General features: G+C 38.2%; 1 protein-coding gene across 3 annotated transcripts in view; it reads left to right on the top strand.

Annotated features, from left to right (window-relative positions):
• rbm20 (RNA binding motif protein 20) overlaps positions 1-21,298 on the top strand; it is a 68,540-nt gene that overhangs the window by 39,458 nt on the left and 7,784 nt on the right. For all 3 annotated transcript variants that reach the window (XM_079593655.1, XM_079593656.1, XM_079593657.1), the window contains exons 2-10: positions 3,698-4,712; positions 5,514-5,575; positions 5,983-6,080; positions 7,061-7,146; positions 14,753-14,896; positions 16,395-16,526; positions 16,603-16,682; positions 17,818-18,439; positions 19,167-19,247. In XM_079593655.1, the coding sequence (XP_079449781.1) occupies positions 3,698-4,712; positions 5,514-5,575; positions 5,983-6,080; positions 7,061-7,146; positions 14,753-14,896; positions 16,395-16,526; positions 16,603-16,682; positions 17,818-18,439; positions 19,167-19,247 (2,320 nt within the window). The remainder of the gene's footprint in view (positions 1-3,697; positions 4,713-5,513; positions 5,576-5,982; positions 6,081-7,060; positions 7,147-14,752; positions 14,897-16,394; positions 16,527-16,602; positions 16,683-17,817; positions 18,440-19,166; positions 19,248-21,298) is intronic.

The raw sequence follows: 21,298 nt of genomic DNA on the forward strand, positions 1-21,298 counted from the left end.
ACAAATTAATAACTAATCAAGCTTTTCATGTATTTCTTGACAGACACAGTGCCTTTGGATGTTCTTGGCTACATGCTAACGTGCTAACAACAATTAAACTAATATGTTTATTTGTGGTCTGAGAAACATTAAAGTCAGATTTAAATAAAACATGACATTGTTTAGTTTCTAAAAACACATTGTTCTCCCAAAGAAATGTTAAATCTTTTATCAAAATGCAGCCTATAAGTAGCTTCTTTTGCACCTGACTTAAAAAAAAAAAAAAAAAAACTCTGAATACTCATGAGAGTCTACTTTTCATAATCCAAACAATTCCTCATGGATAAAACCAAGTCCCACCCTACATTTTAAGTGTATTATTATAGTGGTATCCGTGTATGAACTGGAACAACGTCTCACAAGCCCATCATTTCACCAACATATGGAAGTTTTATCAGAAAACGAATCAAAAGGAAATCACTGGAAAATCGAGATCGCAAAACTAACACGATAGTGGCTGTTTGTTGGCATTTTTGTTGTTTACTTAAAGATGTAAAACCCAAGCAATCGATGTTTTACCACAGTTTTACAATAATATGTGATACATTGATCATAATTAATTAATTTGTGTCAAGATTGCACATTAGTCCCGCAGAAATAAAGTGGTTTACCGTTATTTCACAAAAGAAAGCGGACACATATAGTACTTATTCAGTTGCGTCTGATTATTTGTAGTCACAGGACATTATGTTTACATCAAATTTAGAAAGAATGATCATTTCTATAAATATGCCACCAAAAATATGATCGGGGGAGCTTTAGCAGTCTCTCCAGCGACAGTCCCAATACACTTATATTTTCAGTCAGAGAAACAGAGGAAGTTGTTGCATCATTTTATAAAAATAACATTGCTGATGTTAACTTGTATAGGTAACTTGCTGATGTTAAATAATCCGGCGCTGCCATCTCCAGACTGAGATAAACTCTGCCTTTGTTCGTAACTCTTCCTCAAGCCTGAGTTGGCCCGCTTTGGACCAATGTACTCAGCGGGCCAAAAAACCCTGGCCGTTGCATGGCCCCCGAGGAAGCCCTGTCAAGGCCCGATCAAGCCCCGGAAGTGACAGTGGATACGCGGCCATTGACAGATGACAGTCACTGTAACCCTCCATGAATATCAGAAGTGCTTGAAACAGAGGTGGCCTGGTTGCCAATTTCCCGTTCCAACTCTATATTCATTAGATTAGACTAATGCTTGAAATACTGATGTAGCCGTGCATTGGGTATAGATATTTTGGTTTGTCCTTACACATTCACTCTAGAGTTGTGTTCGAGTTGTTTATAGTGCCCTGCGAAGGACTTCAAAGTGTATTCGGCCAACTTACGTGAGACTCAAAATCAGGGTCAGAGACACCTTATACCACAAATGGAAGAAATCCATTAGTATATCACTTCACGGGAAGTGGAGAGCTAAATTAACCCACAAGTCATTGAACACGGTGAACTGGAACACAGCAATGGACTGTCGCTTACATGCAAATCTTTAATTAAATGTGTGTTGTAAATATGAACATTTGTGTAATGAGTAGAAAAACAGCCTATTATCTGATTATTTTGTGGTCTAAAGAAAGAAGGGATAACTTATTTAGAGCTGGTATTGATGTGTGAACTTTACGATCTGGAAAGGCTCCTGTAAGACCATGTCATAATCTTAAATGTCTCCAGCACTACTCTGGAGAGGTGTTAATCCCCCCAAAAGATTCAGTTGCACAAATTCAGATTTGAGAGGATCTGAGGGCCTCTCCTTGTTCCAGTTGTTTCTTGACCGCTCATGCATGACCTTGGTTTGTATTTGAAACACCAGAACACCTGGAATGTACCTCATGAAAGAGTCCCCTTATTAGGGCCTGTACCTTTGAGAAACAGTGTTGTTCCCTCTTTCTCTACTATTACAACTCTTTCTTGGGGCTTTGGCACTTATGTCAGCTCTTGGATTGGAGGGTGTGTGCTCAGCGAGAGTGGTATCAGGCTTGCTCAGATATTTTGATTGATAGTAGTGCTTGCTAAATTTAGCAAGCATGTGAGCGCATTAATCAGTCCACTCAAACAGGGACAGGGAGTTTACAGTTTCTGTACTCATGTCTAGTCAGGAAGAATGTTTCGGAGCAAGAAAAAAACCCATTTCAGCACCTTGAGGTTTTGCAAAACAAAAAACTAAATTTCAAGAGCTTTCGCTAAAATAGTGACCCATGTAACCATTTTTGGTTCCTGTAATGTTCTGTGAACATTTAGTTTTGGGGTTTTAGAAAGTTCCTAGAACAGAGCTTTGAGTTGTTGTTGTTGTTTTTTTTGAGTAGCCAGAAAAGTTTTATGGAAAAATTAAGCAATTCTACCCCCTACGGACAAACTGATGCTTGAGTCGCCAATGGGTAGTAAAAATTTTTAATTTTACTCGCCAGACTTTTTACATTGAATGGAAGAACAATACAAATAGAAAAAGAAAATCTAGATAAATATAATATAAATATACATTTCAAACACTATTAAAGTCAAGTAAACAGTCTGTAGGGCCTGTACCTACAGCTTCCTATGTTTTTATCCCATTTTAATCTATATAGCCTATATTCCCTTTTGTATCTTGTATTATTATGATGTTTTCATTTGTTTTGATGTTTTTAAAAATTATTTTTTTTCTTGTAAAGCACATTGAATTGCTTCAATGTATGAATTGTGCTATATCAATACAATACATCGCATCTTCTTGTGCTTGAATGGTTAAATTGACAAGGCTTAAAAAACATTTTTAATGACGACGTAGCACTGGTCCGATTGGGACAGTGATAGTTCTTGTCAATGAGCCCTGCATGTGCTCATTGACTCTTCAGCGTGTGTGAGAGAAAGCAACAGAGCAGGGCGCTCTCAACCAAGCGACGGTGCATAAAGCTCAGCAGGCAATGAAATTATATCTTAACTTAATTACTAGCCTGGGAAAACCCAGACCACTTCCGGCAAATTTAGATTTGCTCTGCAAGTGGGTCTGGCAAAGAGCCCATTAAAACCCATTTCCAATCCGTCGAAATCGCGGCACCAATCAGAAACGTTGGGGCAGGCTTTACACGATGACAACAGAGCAGCGACGGTGACGCAGATTTTGTACATTACAGAGATGGATGCCGCCGTGGAATATCACTCGTTCGAATCAGCTATCGCGTCTGTTTCAAGCGATTTAAAACTGTCATTTACAAAAACAGCAAAACTTGTCAGAAGCCATTGCTACATCTTCCTGAAAAACACAAACAGATAATTGCTGAGAGTCTCAGATGTTTCTCCGTCGCTCTGATTGGTTTTAGATCTATCCAATTGCGCCCAGAGCCATTTGAGCGACGTCCGTTGGTGACACCCCTGTGGAAATGAATTGTCTATGGAGCTTTGCCAGACCCTAACTCAGTTACAACTGAAAGTGGTGTGGGTTTTCCCAGGCTACTTAATTACAGGCGACTGTAATCGTTCAATTTACTGCCCATTGGCTAATTAAAAAGACATTTTTTAGTCGCCTTTTGTGAAATTTGGCTGTAGAGGGTTGCAATTACTTGCTTACTAAATCAGAATCAAATGGTAACCATACACTAATGTGGTGTGTTTGCTGATGCCTAGTTTTTACTGTGTACATTTTCCGTGGCACATTATCATTTAATTGACAAAATGTTATGTGTCTCCACAGTACCTCAGGAGAAAAGCTTGATAATAAGTCTGCTCCTCTGGGAGGAGCTCATGGTGGAGTGGGTCAGAACCTGCTGCTGAGTCCTGCAGGTCTTCAGCTGGCTCAGCTTCAGGCCCAGCTCACCCTTCACCGCCTCAAACTCGCCCAGACCACTAATACTGCTGCCGCAGCCACTGTCCTGAATCAGGTCCTTTCCAATGTGGCCATGTCCCAGCCTCTCTTCAACCATCTCCGGGGTTCAAGTATGGCCCAGGCCCACGGCAGAGCCTTTCCGCCTCCACCCATAGCCTTCCCACCCCCAAATGCTGCCCTAGGACAACTGGTTGGAGGTGGCTTTAACCCAAATCCCACTGGGATCAGGCCCACTGCCTACAGTGGGGTGTCCAACCAGAAAGCTAGTCAGCACAATGATTTCGGCAAAAAGGCTGGAACATATTCGGCGGACACGGACCGTCGCTTGCAATTTGGATATCTGGGAGGTAATTCAGTGGTCGCTAATAAACCATGTGATGGAGGACAGTATGGTGGAGCTGCTACACAACCCAGGAACAATGTCCACAGCAATTTTCAGAGAGACTTCTACTCCACAGAAACCCCAGTACAACAAACTTGTTTCATGGGAGGAAGCAACGATCAGAATCTAGGATCTGTTTCTTCATCAGCCACTAAGGAGCAATGGAAAGGTCCGATCAACTTGGGGAAGATGGATATGGGTACAGGACCAGGTCCTGGTGGTTGGGTACCACCCGGACCAGGGTTTGTGGGTCAGAGGGCAGAGTTGTATAACCCTGAGGAACCCACAGCAGATCCTAAGTTTAACTCTACATGTGGACCAGGGACTGGCCCACCCATCGGGCAGCAAGGGGGATTTCAACAGCAGCCACAGGTTTCCCAGGGGGAAGAAAGGGTGACCTTGTCGTTACAACCCCACCAGTTCAATGACTATCATGGGACGACACCTTCACACCTACCCCATCAGTGCACCATTTGTGAAAAGAAGGTTTACAACTTGAAGGTGAGTAGATCTGACTTGTTGGTTGAGATCAAAGTAAATGGACCATTCGCACCAACTTCAAAGATGGATTAGCATTTGCACTGCAAATTCAATGTGGTCACATTTGTTAATGAATACTCTGAATGTTGATTGGATAAGAAACCATTTAGCACTGTCCACTTGAGATCGGATCAACCGAGATTGGATCATAAACTGTTTTCGACCCGCTGGACCCTGTTTAATGCAGAATACTTGTGATCGGATCACAAAGATAGATCTTAATACTAGATCAAATATTTGTAAGAATACAAATCTCACAAGAATTTGCTACATGTGCCGAATGTATGCTAGGCTTTGAATTCTGCTTATGAACTCTGTACCGTACCTACATAAGTCTATCCAGATGTCTCAGCTGCAGAACTCAGCATCCAGTATCCAGGATTGAGATCCAGTTGGTCTCGACTCCAGCAACTGTTTTCCCCAGCTATTTCTGCAGAACTGAGAGGGTTTTCGTGATACTCTGCTAAAATGGGCTCATTTGTTAGGGTGTAAATGCTTTTGTGGCAGCTGGCATGTGTCGAGTGGAGGCAGGTTTAGAAACGGGGGGGAGGACGCAGTTGTTCTGCAGGAGTTTGTCGTAATCGCATTCGTTCTCAACTCTTGCTCGCCCTTTCTCTGCGGTGAACTACTAGCTCTCTAATTGGCTCAGGTTGTGGCAACGCCAGGGGAATCTTTCTCTCTCATAGAGAAGGATCGTAGTGAAGTCTATCTGACAGGCGTATCGTGTTTATGTGTGTATTTGTGTGTGTGTGCTGTTTTCAGGACTGGGACCAGCATGTGAAGGGCAAGTTACATCTGCAGAACTGTTCGCTTTACACTGAAAGGTGAGTACTGACAAAAATACCATTTGTACCATGTTACAACCTTCATCAATTGATGTACAGGGCTGTTTTAAGTGTAACTTTTAAGTGTCTACAATGTTGATAAACCACCAACTCTGATTCATGGGAGGCTAATCGTTGCTAACTTGGTGTAGAAGCAAGATATTTTTAAAGGGCTTGTTTGTATGTGGTCTATTTTGATCCTTATTACCTACAGGTCATCGCCTGTGATACTCTTGTTAAGCATTTTATGAGTACAACCAATCTCTGTATTAAACAAGAGTTATTTTATAAAGAGTCTTCTTCCATATAGAGAGAGTTATGACTTGAATTTGAGCGGTGTCATAAGATATAGTCAGACCAGATGCACTGGGATTTAGGATCTAAATGCAGTGCTGTCCCCCTCGCAGCCCGCCGCTCGGAGCAGTGCACTTTCCTGTGTCGTCTGAAGGATGTCTCAACATGGCATTGAGTAACACTATGGCATACACATCAGCTGCCAGTCAAGGTAAGACAAATCTCCTAATTTGTCCCTCAATGTAAGTGCTGAAAATTCAGGAGACAGAAAACTCTGGGACGTGATTTTAGAGAGGACTCTATTTTTAGGGCTGTCACTTCAGTTGCGGGGGAGTGTCTACAGTCTGGCACACACTTGAGTGACGTGTGTTAACACCACAGTTTTTGTTTTTGTCAGAAACAACTGGGAAACAAAACTATTCACTGATCAGTTTTTGTTTAAAAAAACTTTCTTTCTAAAAATATTGATGAATCATCTTGTACTCAAGGGGTGTAATCACAGTTTTGTACAATATGTTGATCGTCTAGCCTTGGCTAGCATTAGCAAGAAGCAAAACGTGTACGTGTTACTGTCACGTGACTTACCAGCTTCATTTGCAAACCTTCACTTCCGTTAATCCTCTCCCGTGGCTTCATGGGATAGTAAAGTGACCATCGAATGCCCACACCAGAATCTCGCCGGAAGTAGTATGTCATCCGGGGACTTTTTTATGCTGTTTTTCCAATACTATGTATTCGGACATACTACTACTTACTGTTTATCGCATACTATAGGGAAGTAATCGATTTTGGACGCAGTGATAGTTAATCTGTGTGTCTTCGGTTATGCTAACGCACTTTTTTTTTATTCAATGTCACATTTTTTACTTCACATCCTTTTCCAAAAAAATTGGTTGAAAAAGAAATGGCTTTTATTTGGTTTTGTCGGCTGGTATGTGAACTAAAGGCTATTGGCTAAAAACTACAAGCCCTAAATAAACTAAAATATTCCCTGCCCTAATTTCAATAGTAAATACATCAACACGCTTACAAAAATGTCTTTAGTCAAACTATTTCATGGGGTGTGACTTTTTAGTGGGTCCTCAAGTAAGGTGATGTGAACAATTTGCAACATGGTTGTTAAAAATAGATGTATTCCTCAAAATGTATTATTTATAATTAATATTTGGATATATGTCCTGTTTTCTACAGATGTTTCAACTGGAAATGCTTCATATTTGCCTGTCACAGCCATGTCATTTCCTCTCTCAGCGCCGGGATTTACTTCAGGAGCAAAGGTTAGTAATGGGGAAAGACCATTAAAAAGACATGGATCAAGGAATAAATATTTCGACTGGTGTGGATTTGTAATCCTGAAAACTTCACCCAGCTTTTTTTTTTGATGAGGTCTTTAATTCTGAGTGTTTGTTGGCTTATCTCATAGCATTGTTCTTTTAGCTCACATGGTTTGTAAAGAAGCCAAGAGTGTTGAGATACAGAGCATGCGATATTTTGGTCACACTATTTCAATGACTGACAGATTACTTAGTGCTTATTATCACAGTCTAACGGTTATTATTCAAAGGACAACTGAGCCATCTTCACAGCTAGAGCTCTTTGAGAACAGGTGGAAGCGATCAGTATTGTACAGCTCGGTCATTGCTTACTAGGAAAGGGTTTCACGGATAAGTGTGGTTCAGAAGCATAGATAGGAGGATCGTTTCTGTTGTGAATATACAGCTCTGCAAACTCTCGAGCACAACTGTATTTTTTCAGTTAAATGAACAGGGTCGGCTCAGCAGTTGTTGTGTTGTCATGCTGTTGTAATGAGGTGGGAATGCACCAGGCTAGACTGATCTGGTTCCGTGTGAAAACTGAACACTTGTGTTTGTTGTGCAGGGACTTTATTCAGCTGTGGGATCAGCCTCCAAATTAATCTTTTTGCTAGACCTGCCAGTGCTAAGTGATTTGAAAAAAACTATGTTTCTTAAACACTATTATATATAATTGCTAGCAAAAAAATTATGCGCATATATGCAAAAAAAAAAAAAAAAAACGTTCTGTCAATTGTAGCAATATACAGTCTCTCAGTAAAATATCACTGGAACCACACATTTTTTTGTGACTTCGCTCAATGGAAGAACGTCTCATCACTTAAAAGATGAAAAATAAATTTTATTGGCTTTTTAGCTAAAAGATCTGATGGTCTGATCAATTGTAGATTGATACATTGTAGATATTCCACAGATTGTTTTTAGTAGACGGGCTACTTTTGAATCTCAAACATCTTCTGACTGCAGTCGCTTTCACTGTATTTCGTTGTAATTAGCGAATGTTACAAATTAACAGTACATTTTTATATATAATCTTACAACTTTACAATTCATTTCTGATTCATTCATTCATTTTAATATTCTGTCTCACTTAAAAAAAAAAAGAATAAAAAAAGAATAATAGTTTCTTGTATACGTGAGTACAGTGTAGTAAACCAAAGCATGGCCATTTTGAGGTCAAGGACTGAGAAGAGACGGAGATAAACAGAAACGGAAAGCAAGTTACCAAGAGAGAGACACTGTTACGGCATTTGCAGATGACGAGCATATGACTTATGCGCCTTATAATCACAGTTTACATTGTCATCAATGGAAACGACATTTTTAATATTTCCTTGGTTAATAATATGTGTTATTAGACTAAAGTGCAATGCATTATAACACCCCGATTAATTTATCATGTGTTTAATGTGTCTAACACATTTTACTCTTTGAAGATGTACACTGTTATTCGAACGTTTTGTGATAGTAGGATTTTTACGTGTTTTTGAAATAAGTCTTACCAAGGCTGCGTTTATTTGACCAAAAATACAGCATATTTTATTACTTTTTATTACGGTTTTCTATTTGAATATATTTTCAAATGTAATTTATTCCTGTGATGTCAAAGCTGAATTTTCAGCATCATTGCTCCAGTCTTCAGTGTCACATGACCCTTCAGAAATCATTTTAATATGACGATTTGCATTTATTATCACTGTTAAAAACGTGGTGATGCTTCATATTTTTGTGGAAACCGTGATAGTTTTTTTTTCAGGTTTCTTTGATAAATAGGAAGTTCAAAAGAACAGCATTTATTTGAAATAGAAATCTTTTGTATCAATTTGAAAGTCTTTACAGGCACTTTTAATCAATTTAAGGCAAACTTGCTGAATAAAAGTATTATTATTATTATAATTTTTTTTAAATCTTACTGACCCCAAACTTTTGAACGGTAGTGTATCCATGATAGGTACATATTATAATGGATTAATTACTGTGGCTACAATTACAGACATATATTATATTTCATTCATTGTTGTAATGCATTTCTTCTTCATTACTCTTGTCATCGGTTTATCTTCTGACAGTCTATTTTTCATTTCTTCTCTCATGCTCATTCTTTGTTTGCGTGTAGTGTAGTAACGCGAGTAGCGCTCGGACGGGCGGCTGTTTGCGTGTCCCGAGTGCGACTGATGGATCCTCGCATATGGACGGCGTGAAGCATTGTTTTGGATTAGATGCTCTGACCTTGCGCCGACGTCAAACCGTGTCCTGTGCAGGATGGCATTTTATGCAGTTGCCAGCTTGTGGATTCAGAGACTTGCACAAAGATTCTTTACGGTGGTCTTTTTAGCCAAGTTATTTATGATTTAGTCCACTGGAGCAGTGAAGGCACGGGCTAATGTTAGCTCCTATAAAACACACCTGTTATACTGCAGCTGTACGGCGGCGGCGGCGCTTTAATAACTCTTTTAGGCTTTTTTTAGTTTAGGATGCAAAAACTCTTGTTTTCGGTTTAAAAAATCAGTCCACAAAAATGGATGTTGTATTTTCAGCATCGACAGATCAAACCGTCTGTCCGAGTAATCAAGATGTGTGTGTCGTTCCGGGATTCTCTGGAGGCTCGGAGGCTGGGAATTCAATTTCTGCCCACAGAATCGTAACCCGATCCGTGGGGATAAAGGCTTCCTGACGGGAGGAATGCCAGGAGATCTATGAAATTCAGAGAGTGCATGCTATAGGTTTCAGATGAACCTGTTTCAGGGCTTGTGTAAAGCAGTTTAAACCCTCTCTAGATAAGCAAACAGACGTGAATACATTTGTAGCATGACATCACTGGATCTCCAAAGAGATTGCCTTTCGTTGTCCTAATTTATGATGTGTTCATGACAAATCTCATCGTGCCTCAGTTGACATTCGTATTACAGCGCTATGCATTTCACTGCAATTCTCTGCAGTTACATAACCAGATGCAATCAATTACCAATACATTTTTTGTTTGTTTTCAAACCATTGCAATGACCAAAAACCAAACGGCTGAAAAATATTGTTTGCTTTATGGAAACTTCATTTGAACACATTATAAATGTTACATATTGCAACATTAATCTTTCTCTCTTGGTCAGAAATATGCCAGTATTTTTTGGCGTATTTAATTAATTATCTTTTATAACTAATTTCTCTTGTCGTTATTTGCATATGTGGCTTTAACCCTAAAATGCATGATTGTTTCGCCGATCATTATTACATATTCGGGTCTTCAGCGACCCAGATCTATATCGAACACGGATGGATCTCTATCTGTCATCACGATAATATAAAACTCTCCTGATATTAGAGTAACAATAAATCTTACCTTTTGGAGCTTGGATGGGTTCAAGTTTGAGCTGATGTTTTATATCATCTTCACTGTCAACGTCACTTCATCATGTGTGTCAGATATGGCCACCTTGAGGAATAAAGGTGAACTGCACTTCAATTATTGTTGTGTAGAATTTTTTTTTTTTATTACAAATACTGCATTAGACTAAACTGGAAAGGGTGACAGCACTTGCATATCGTTGTCCTATTGTTAGTTTAACTGCTTCTATCGCTCTCCTCATTTGTAAGTCGCTTTGGATAAAAGCGTCTGCTAAATTATTAAATGTAAATGTTAAAGTCGCCATGAAATCAAATTTTACAATTCGTATTTTTATATGTAATATTGTAGTTTTTATTATAAATGATTTATCTGTGCACTTCATTCATTTTTAAAAATTAATGTACCCTTATAATCTTTAAATACGTTATCCTTCCCTCCCCCTCGAAACGACTTCTCTGTAACTTCCGGTTCACGGGGACTTTAAATGTAAATTTCCTATCTTGGGTCGCAAGTGACCCTATACACTTTTTACATAGAAAAATGTATTAAATTTATTTTTCTTATGTTGTTTATAATGAATTGATGGAGGAATACTAAGAGTGTTGATGTGTAACTCGGAAAAAAACAAATTAATGAGAAGGAACCCAAGGTATGCGTTTAAGGGTTAAGATACTCCAAAAGACTTGCTTGACATTGTGTGTAACTTTTTTGGGAATTAACTATATCAATTCTTAACAGGGTAATTAACAGTAGTTAACTATAACTAAACCTAAAAAAAGCACTGTAAAATCTTTACAACAAGGTTACAATGTTATGTACAAATGTTATGTTGTGTACAATGTATGAACAATGATAAACCAAAATTTATAATAATTCTTTAAAAGCATTAACTAATGGGACCTTATTGTAAAGTGTTACCAAAGCATTTTTGTTACTTTGTAAATAAAATAAACGTTAACTGAAAAAAAAAATATATATATATACATTTTATTTCAGCTAGTTGCCAAGGCAACATTTCTCTTTTAACTAAAACTGAAATAAAAGAGCAAAAATACTAAAACCTTAACTAAACTTGAAAGAAAAATAAAATTAATTTAAAATATGAATATACACTATGTTGTATGTTGATACTATAATAAAGCTGCAACTTAATATACGCAGACAACTTTACGCCATTAGTAGGTTTATTTTAAATGTTAAAATGTGGCTTTGTAGCCATCCAAGCCCAGCATGGCAACACTGACCAATGGCGTGGCTTTGGGGGCGGAGCTATCCGTTTGGCCAACCAATGACAGATAGGAGGTGTTTAGGGGAAACCTGTTTGAAGATCTTCTTTTTTGCATCTCTCTCTCTCTCTCTCTCTCTCTCTCTCTCTCTCTCTCTCTCTCTCTCTCTCTCTCTCTCTCTCTCTCTCTCTCTCTCTCTCTCTCTCTCTCTCTCTCTTTATTCAGGAATTGATTCTGTCCATCTCTGCAAACAAGCACACATATACTTTGAATTTCAGCTGCTTTGGTTGACCAATCATAAAAAAAATATATATTTTGAGGGCAGTCCTTACCAGCCAATCAGCAGCAGCCACAGCCCCTCAGGGTTTCACTGCTATGCCAGTTATGCTTAACCCAGCGTTTCAACATAATCACCTTGATCATTGCCAGAACCTCGAGCTTTGACTGCTCACAACAAGCTGAATGAACTCCAAAACACCGGTGTTGCGGTTTACTGTCCCGGCACATAGAAGCCATTCAGAGTTACATTCAGACTAGCATAGCCTATAGCAGAGGCATAAACCGCCTGTTTGGGGGGCTATTTTGGTATGTGTTTATGGAGGTAGAACTAATGTGACCTTTTTTGGCACATTTGGGCAAAGGGAAAGTCTGACAGGATGCCATTCATCGAATGATCACAAGCTCTGCTCAAACTGTTACAGCCGGCGGCCGCAGATAAACCCAGAAATCAACCGTGTCCAGTCCAACATTGATTTAAGACCTTTTTGGCTCTACTTTGAGATCCGGTCTGAGAGTATGATGGTCGAATCATTTACAGGAACTTCATTCACAAGTTTCTCTACTTTGATTCTCACAGTCGGCAGATCATTAATCGTTTCTCACGCACTCCGCAGATCTCTGTGGTCCTTGCACTGTGATACTGTTCGTACGGTGTGTAAATTGCAGTGTAAACACTGACCCTGGTCTCTGACCCTGCGCTGATGTGGGCTGAGCGCCCCTCACACTTGCTGCTGTCAATCAAACACCCTGTACACATCACACCTCACTGAAGCTTATATTACGGTTAATCATAATAATACAAGACATCATTTTGACTTAGTTATTTTTAGAGTATTTAGATTGTGCGATACATACACAGGTATAAAAAGATAATGTTGAAAATGTAATTTTACATTTTTTATTGTTTGTAGAATGTGACGAGCATAATATAGAATTATTTATGCACATTTTTATTTTAGATTGTGGTATACTGTAAAATGTTGCCATCAGTATTTTTTTAATAAATAGTTGTTGTTTTTTTACACACACATATTTAGCAGCACAACTGTTTTCAACATTGATAGTAATAATAAATGTTTCTTGAGCATTAAATCTGCATATTAGACTGATTTCTGAAGGATCATGTGACTGAAGACTGGAGTAATGATGCTGGAAATACAGCTTTGATCACAGGAATAAATTACATTTTTAAATATATTCAAATAGAAAAATATTTTTTAAATCAGAATAATATTTCACATTTTTACTGTTTTTACTGCATTTTTGATCAAATAAACGCAGTCGTAGTGAGATTAATCTACACTACCGTTCAAAACTTTTGAACGGTAGTGTAGATTAATCGTGGATTTTTTCTAGATTTCCTTTCTAGAATCTTTAAATTAAGATATAATAATATAGAATGATTATACAATTTCTATTATCTGTTTTAGTAGTTAGAAAGTCTTTATATTGTGTTTTTGTACTAGGTTTAATTTTGTGAATTTTTCTTTTTATATATATATATTAGAGAGACTTTATATATGGAATAAATGTAATATTTATTATCCAAATTTCAATTTTTTTAAACAATTTTTTTATCAATTTCAAAATCGATTTCAGATTTTTGGTATTTTATATATTTTAATTTTATAATATGGATTAATTAGCTAAATGTATGTATTCATTCATTCATTCATTCAATTTCATTTCAAATAATACATTTAAACATGGGTTAATTTTTATTAACATTTATGATATCCCACATTGATATCTCTCGTTTTCTGATCAGGTTTAAGTTTTAAGTGCGCTTATGCTTTTAAATGATCAATCAGATCCTGATGATGTAGTGTGTTAATGGCCATGCAGACCCTCAGCTGCTCCACCAGTATTACAGCACCAGTAGGGGGCGGTAGTGAGCACAGCAGGGGCCAGGTGTTTAACAAACTGTGTCCGGTATAAAAAGATCACACAGTAACTGCTAGCCACAAATACGTTCACATATATTTAATTGATGTATTCAAATGCTCTTAAAGGATAATTCCGGTATTTAACACCTTGAGTCTATATTGTAGTTTGTTTTGGATGAACGAGTGGTGGACAACATTTTTTTGACAATGGTTCCTCTCTCGAGTTTTTGACTATATAAGAATTGGCCATGGACCCATTTAACATTGGAGTCAATGGGCATGTCCGAAAATGTCATTAAAACAACCTTTAACATTAGTTTTCAAAACTGTGCAACTCACCGAGTGATTAGTGATGTTAGTTGATGTTCCAGAAACAAAAAGCGTTGCGAAATACAGTTTCTGTCGTGTTTTATTCGTCATTGAGCGGAAGTTACACGGTTGTGAAGTGTCTGAAAAAATAGTTCCACTATAGCAAAATAAACGGATTGGAATCATATATTGCAACGATATATTGTTTATAATCATCAACGAACACCACTAACCACTCGGTGAGTTTAACAGTTTTGTAAACGAACATTATTGGCTGTTTTAATGACATTTTCGGACATGTTAAATGGGTCCATGGCCAATTCTTTTATAGTCAAAAACTCGAGAGAGGAACCATTGTCAAAAAAATGTTGTCCACCACTCTTGTTCATCCAAAACAAACTACAATATAGACTCAAGGTGTTAAATACCGGAATTATCCTTTAAACATTTCCCACCATTGTTGATCAGATGAAAAAGTGTGTATAATCTAAGGACGGTATGTTTAATCGTGTCCCGTCCTCTCTCAGTTTCTTCAGCGTAAGGCGTGTCCCGGCCGCGTGGTCCACATCTGTAATCTCCCAGAGGGCAGCTGCACGGAGAATGATGTCATCAATTTGGGACTGCCCTTCGGCAAAGTGACCAACTACATCCTCATGCGCTCGACGCACCAGGTATACTTCAAATCCTGATTTCACCAAACACAACATGTTCCTGCATCAACGTCTTTATCGTCAGGATCCTGATTTTGCAGAGTTAGACACGTTCCTGGGTCAACATATATTGTTGAAATGATAGTCTTTTCTTCCTTTTTGTATGGAAGCTTGTTTGCGCCACAGAATAAAAAATAAAAAAGTAATTGCAACTTTTTCTCTCACAGTTCTGGCTTTTTTTCTCTGAATTGCGAGATATAATGTGACCCTGGATCACAAAACCAGTCACAAGTCGCACGGTTTATATTTGTGGCAATAGCCAACAATACATTGTGTGGGTCAAAATTATAAATTTTTCTTTTATGCCAAAAATCATTAAAAACCGTAAATATATAAAACATTTATTTTTGTGAGTGAATGCAGCAAAATCGCAATTTGCAAACATAAATGGACAACTTTAAAGGAGATTTTCATCATAACCTGAGATGCAAATTAGCTTTCGCTATACTCTCTATGTGCAATACATATTTTCCAGATTTGACTGGGATCATGTTTTTTGTACTGTCCCTATACAAATAAACGTATTAATAAATAACAAGGATCACATATAATCAAATTCTGAAGGGAATATATTGTTTTTCTCAGAATTGTGAGTTTATATCTCTATAATAATTGTGAGTATATATCTTATATTTCTGACTTTATAACATGCAAATTTGTGAGTTATAAAGTCTCGGTATATAAACTGTGAGGTATGAACTCGCAATTCTGAGAAAAAAGTCAGAATTGCGAGATAAACTAAAAATTGCGCGCAAAAAAAAAGTCAGAAATGCGAGTTTATATCTTGCAATTCTGACTTAACTCACAATTGCGAGTTTATATCACACATTTCTGAGTAAAAAAGAATTGAGAGATGTAAACTTTTTATTTTTTATTCAGTGGCGGAAAAAAGCTTCCATGCTTTTGTGAGTGAAACGGCTTCTCGAACAAGAACAAACGCAGGGCGGGACTTGATTTTGTCAATGGGGAATTGGTTGTATGGTTGTGGTTTGCTATTGGTGGATCTCATGTGAGTGACAGGTGGTGGCCCCGCCCTCACGCCAGTAAAAGTTTGCAAGCTGTATTACTCAGTTAAATAACAGTTTTACCTCATTTGAAAGGAAGATAGCAGTGTCCGGAGTTGATTTATCGTACAGTTTGTTGTAAATAGTGCCAGGCTGGAGGAGTACTGCAGAAATAGATTTAGGCAAGCACTTCATCTTTAAACCCTGACACCGATGATGTCTCCGTCACCACGATTCGTTAATCACATTTGATTGACTTTTTGATTGGCGCTGTTAGTACCAACTGGATCACATTCTGGGTCCAGTGCCAAGTTTGACATGTGCCCGAAATGCCTGGCGTTGAATCGATCTTGTAACTGTCTTAAAGATTTATTGCGCAATTAAAAAGAATATCTTAAAAGATCTGTTCGGATCCCATTTGACAGATTTTATGTTTCACGCACGCTTTCTGTCAGGCTTTTCTTGAAATGGCGTACGTGGAGGCGGCCCAGGCCATGGTTCAGTATTACCAGCTGCAGCCGGCCACAGTCAACGCACACAAACTCCTGATCCGCATGTCCAAGAGGTACAAGGAGCTGCAGCTAAAGGTATGTGTCGCCTCGGCTCGTCGTCCTCACGCGACTTGAACAAACCCAACTCAGAGTGTTTTGCTTTCTGATCCAGAAACCAGGTAAAGATGTCGATTCAATCATCCACGACATCAATTCCCAGAGAGAGCGAGATGAGATGCAGGAGACGGACAGGTAAGCAGGTTTTAAAGGGACTCTTTTGGGTTTGAAACTATACATATATTCAAAAATACATTTTGTATGTACAATTATGTGAATACATATTTTCTATTACGAGCATGATTTGAATTTCTAATTTCTAAAAATCCTAATTTAAATTTTGGAGGGTATAAAGTCAAAAGTGTCTGGGTCAGTGCAACTGTCCTGGTATCATAATAAAGAAAAAAAGTATTTGGCATAAAAAGTAGTTTGGCATTTTCTTCTATTATTATTTATTCTATTGTTTGTTTTATTATAACAGTAAAAAACAGCTTCGCTGCTTAACATTTGAAAAACTTTTGGCCTCCAAATCCAAGTCATGTCGTGCAGAAAAAAAAACATTAAAAAGGAAATGACATCATAGAGAGGACCCCTGCAGACCCTCGGGACTTTTATTATATTATTATAGTCAAGTCTAGTATGTAACTACCTTGAAACTAATGAAACTTGTCTTTTTTTGACAACTGATGATAAATAATTGCGCTCCTTTGTATTCTGATGACATTGAACATATTGTTAATACATGTTGTGTATTGTATACATAGTTGTATATCATATATGTCATCTCTGTATGTTTTGCAAGAAATAATTAAGTCATTTAAGTAAAAAAGTTCAATACATGCTCTGAAAAAAAAGAAAAAAAGAAAGAAAAATAACCGTCCTCCGCTCTCGACCAGGTTAAGTTCTTCTTCTTCTTCTTCTTCTTCTTCTTCTTCTTCTTCTTCTTCTTCTTCTTCAAAAAAAGGTTCAGTTCTTCATGGCTAAATTAGCGGTGTCCTACCAAGTAATGAACGTAGCTTACAGCTCCCCCTGTTGGTGAAAATAATCACTACACGACTGCTCTGTTACAATCTGCAAATACACAGCAAAAAAGCCCAACCATCAATAACCTGCTGGTTGGTTATGATGGTTGGGCTATTTTTGCTGTGTATTTGCGGGTTGTTTTGAACGTGCTGTAAAACGGGGACAGTCCTGTGTTTCGGTGTCCTGTCCTCGGAAAAACGGGGACGTCTGGTCACCCTAATATAAGAAAAGTGAAAGTGAGAGAGTGCATTTGTGTTTTTAAAAATGTTCTTTATCATTGTCTCAAATCCGCTGCTGGTTTGTGTAGGTACCTCCCAGAACGCGCAAGATCCCGCAGCCCAATCAGCCGTTCTCTGAGTCCGCGCTCCCACAGTCCGAGCTTCACTTCGTGTAGTTCTGCACACAGTCCCCCGGGGCCGCCCTGCCGGCCCGACTGGAGCAACGGCATGGGGCCGCGCCGGGCCTCTTGGGACTGGACGTCCTATTCCCGAGGCGACGAGGACCCCCGTGACAGAGACGACTGGAGGAACGACGAAGAGGAGAGAGCCAACGGGTGGCTGTCCGAGCGCAGGAAACCCTACCTTAAAACCGGGGACCGGATCAGCCCCCGTATGGGGCACGGGGACGAGCGGGGCAGGGACTGGTACCCCCGCGGGAGTCCTCAGGGTTCCTCCTTCTCCTCCTACCACTCCATAGATGACTTTTACAAGAAAGACTCGCTGTACAAGACTGATAAACCGAGCAGGCCGCAGCATCACAGACATGAAGGGAAAACTAAGAGACGGGACGGTGGAGACCATCACAGGCCGAGACACTCGGAGTCAGACGTGACGGACGACACCGGCACCAACCGGATCGATGAAGACCGAGGACGCAGCAAGAGGTCGAGCCGGAGACGAGAGGAGGAGGAGAAAGAGTCCCAAAATAAGGCATGTCCTACACATTTCACATCATTTTAGGAACAACTGTAATGTAATACAACTGCGTATAATGTTTCATCTGATCACAAAATATTAAATCATACACTAGTAAGAATACTAGATATAATTAGAATTATATAATACATCTTATTTATATCAAAATATTTTTTTTTTTTAAATATTATACACTCTTTAAAATATATACACTTAAAAACTTTAAATATTTAAATGTACTGCTTTATTAAACAAGATTTCAACTCCAAATCCAGAAAAGTTGGGACAAACGTGATCTGATATAGACCTTTACCAATGTTTCATAGTCACGTTTTTAACATGCAGTGACCTGTAAAACTTAAAGAGTTACTAATGCAAGTATGTGTTAGTGGATACATGTGGTGCGTTACTGACCTTCATGACCCTAGGCACAGTGACCTTTACATGTCTTGTACAGTCATGAGAACGGCAAAGGGATAATGAATAAGAACGAATGAGGATTGCATGAAGATCAAATGAATAAATTACAAAACAATTGCATATTTATTCTGTGGGCCTTAATGAATAAACACTTCCTCAGTTACCTCTCAGTTACCAACTACATTGTTACAGTAACAACAGAATAGACGCTATAGATTTAAGAAAACTATGATTCCCTATTCGTTATATAATAAAAGGAGTGGAATGTAAATTCACCCGTCAACACAATATTTTAATAGCACTGCTTTTTTATGCATTACAGAAGGAAGAACATAAAGCCAAAGAAAGATCAGTGTCTCCTCATAACAGCAAACCTGAAGAGTCCTCGAAGTGTGGCAGTGAGGTAAACACACATTTATTCATTTATCTATAGGGTGGCCACCTGTCCCGACATTGGGAGCTTTCCTCATAAGCAGTGTCCCGCATTTCAATTATGCCTGTATTTTTTTCTTTCCTGAAATTACAATAGCACAGTTAATAAATATAATAATAAACTGTGATTGGCATTTAAAAATGTTCTAGCTAGATCGGGAAAAATAACCAAGCCAAATGCGGATGTATTTCAGCAGTGCCGTGTAACGCAGTCACTCCTACTAGCCACTTTGGTGGGTTGAATTTTATATATAATATAATTTTTTTGTCAAAAATATTGATTTTTCGATACATATCGATACTGAAATACTAAAAAAAAAACACTGAATAAATACGCGATACCAGCTGCGCTTTCTATCTCTCATCTCTCCGACAGCAAGTTACACACAAACCTTCATTTGGTCCCGATGAATATTGTTGGTGTTAAAGGGCTTGAATTTCGGTATGGGATTGCGCATAATTTTACCCATTCTCGCAGATTTTGTGCTCACACCCAAAGAGCGCAAGCATAAAGCCGCCTCTCAGTACTAAATATAGTTATTTTTCTCTATTTATTGCGCTTAAACAGTCAAAAACACAAAATAATGTGTTGGGTCTTAAGGCTCCTGCAGTGAGTCCGAAATTCGCGAATGTTTCGCGCGTAAAAAATAAATATGACCTCACGCTATGTCAATCACGCTTGCACACTGCCTGCGAAACTTTCGTCCATCATAAAAAAATTTGGATCAGTGTTTAAGGACCTTTAGAGTGACAATTTATTATTGTTAATATTATCTCAATATATAATAATATATTATTGTTAATATTGCTACAATTATCTCAAATTGTAGGTAATTAAAAAAAATATCTATATATCTATAATATCAAAACTGCCAAATCCAAGATGCACTGAATCTGGTAAAATGCATTGAATGTTTGTATAGTCTAATAAATGAACATAACATAGTCACTACTTAAGGAAATTTATTTTAGTATAAAATGTGATTTTACTGACTAGTCTGTTATTCAGTTTAATATATTTATCATGGCATTTAGGCTTTCCGACTAATGTGAATCAATATTTACATAGTCTAATAGTAGTACATTTATCTCTCTCCCATGTGTCCTGCGTTGTCCAGCAAAATCCCATCAGCTGTCCTGCAACAGAGCAATAACCAGGTGGTCACCCCATCTATCTTCCTGACTGCGTTTTTACTTACTGAAATGTTATGATTCAGGAAGGGAGTTTTTGAAAGAAGTCTCTTATGCTCACCAAGGTTGCTTTTTTTTTTTAAAGCAGTAAAAAGTAATATTGTGAAATATTATTACAATTTAAAAACAACTTTTTTTCTATGTGAATTTATTCCTGTGATCAAAGCTGAATTTACAGCATCCTTACTCCAGTCTTCGGTGTCACATGATCCTGCAGAAATCATTATAATATGCTGATTTGATGCTCCAGAAACATTTCTTTATATGATCAATGTTGAAAACTGTCACTTTTGACCCAGTTTTCTTGTGTTTCATCGATTGATCCTGTTGTCCTGTTAATTAATCTCATTAGCTCTTTTGTGTGCTCTGTGTATTTAAGCCTTCAGTTTGAGTTAGTTCTTGGTCCTGTATCGTCGATGTATGCATGGTTGGTGTTCTCTGTGTTATTCTCCGGTTTATTGAGTTTGAAGTTATAATTAAAGACTATATTGTTTATTCCTTCGTCGTCCGCTTCACTACAGCCACCAATCCGTGACAGAATACAGGACCCCACACACTATAGATCTGGCTGAACGAAAGAAACAGGCTAAAGATCATCCCCATCCTATAGAGCAGTTGGCCTTTGGAGCAATCTGTGGATGATATTTTGCAGTATTACCATCGGGTGAGCTGGAGCACTCACATGCTCGAGGCCTGCTTTCGGTAGGGAGTGAATGACAGACTGTATCAGTTCCTGTCTCCCGGTAGATTCAGTTCGTCATTGTTGGAATATATTAACTATGTTCTCTGACTGAATGGTTCAGATTTAGTTGAGTAAATTCCCAGAGTCTG

Source organism: Phoxinus phoxinus (assembly GCF_949152265.1).
Source record: "Phoxinus phoxinus genome assembly, chromosome: 20".
In the NCBI taxonomy this organism is placed as follows: domain Eukaryota; kingdom Metazoa; phylum Chordata; class Actinopteri; order Cypriniformes; family Leuciscidae; genus Phoxinus; species Phoxinus phoxinus.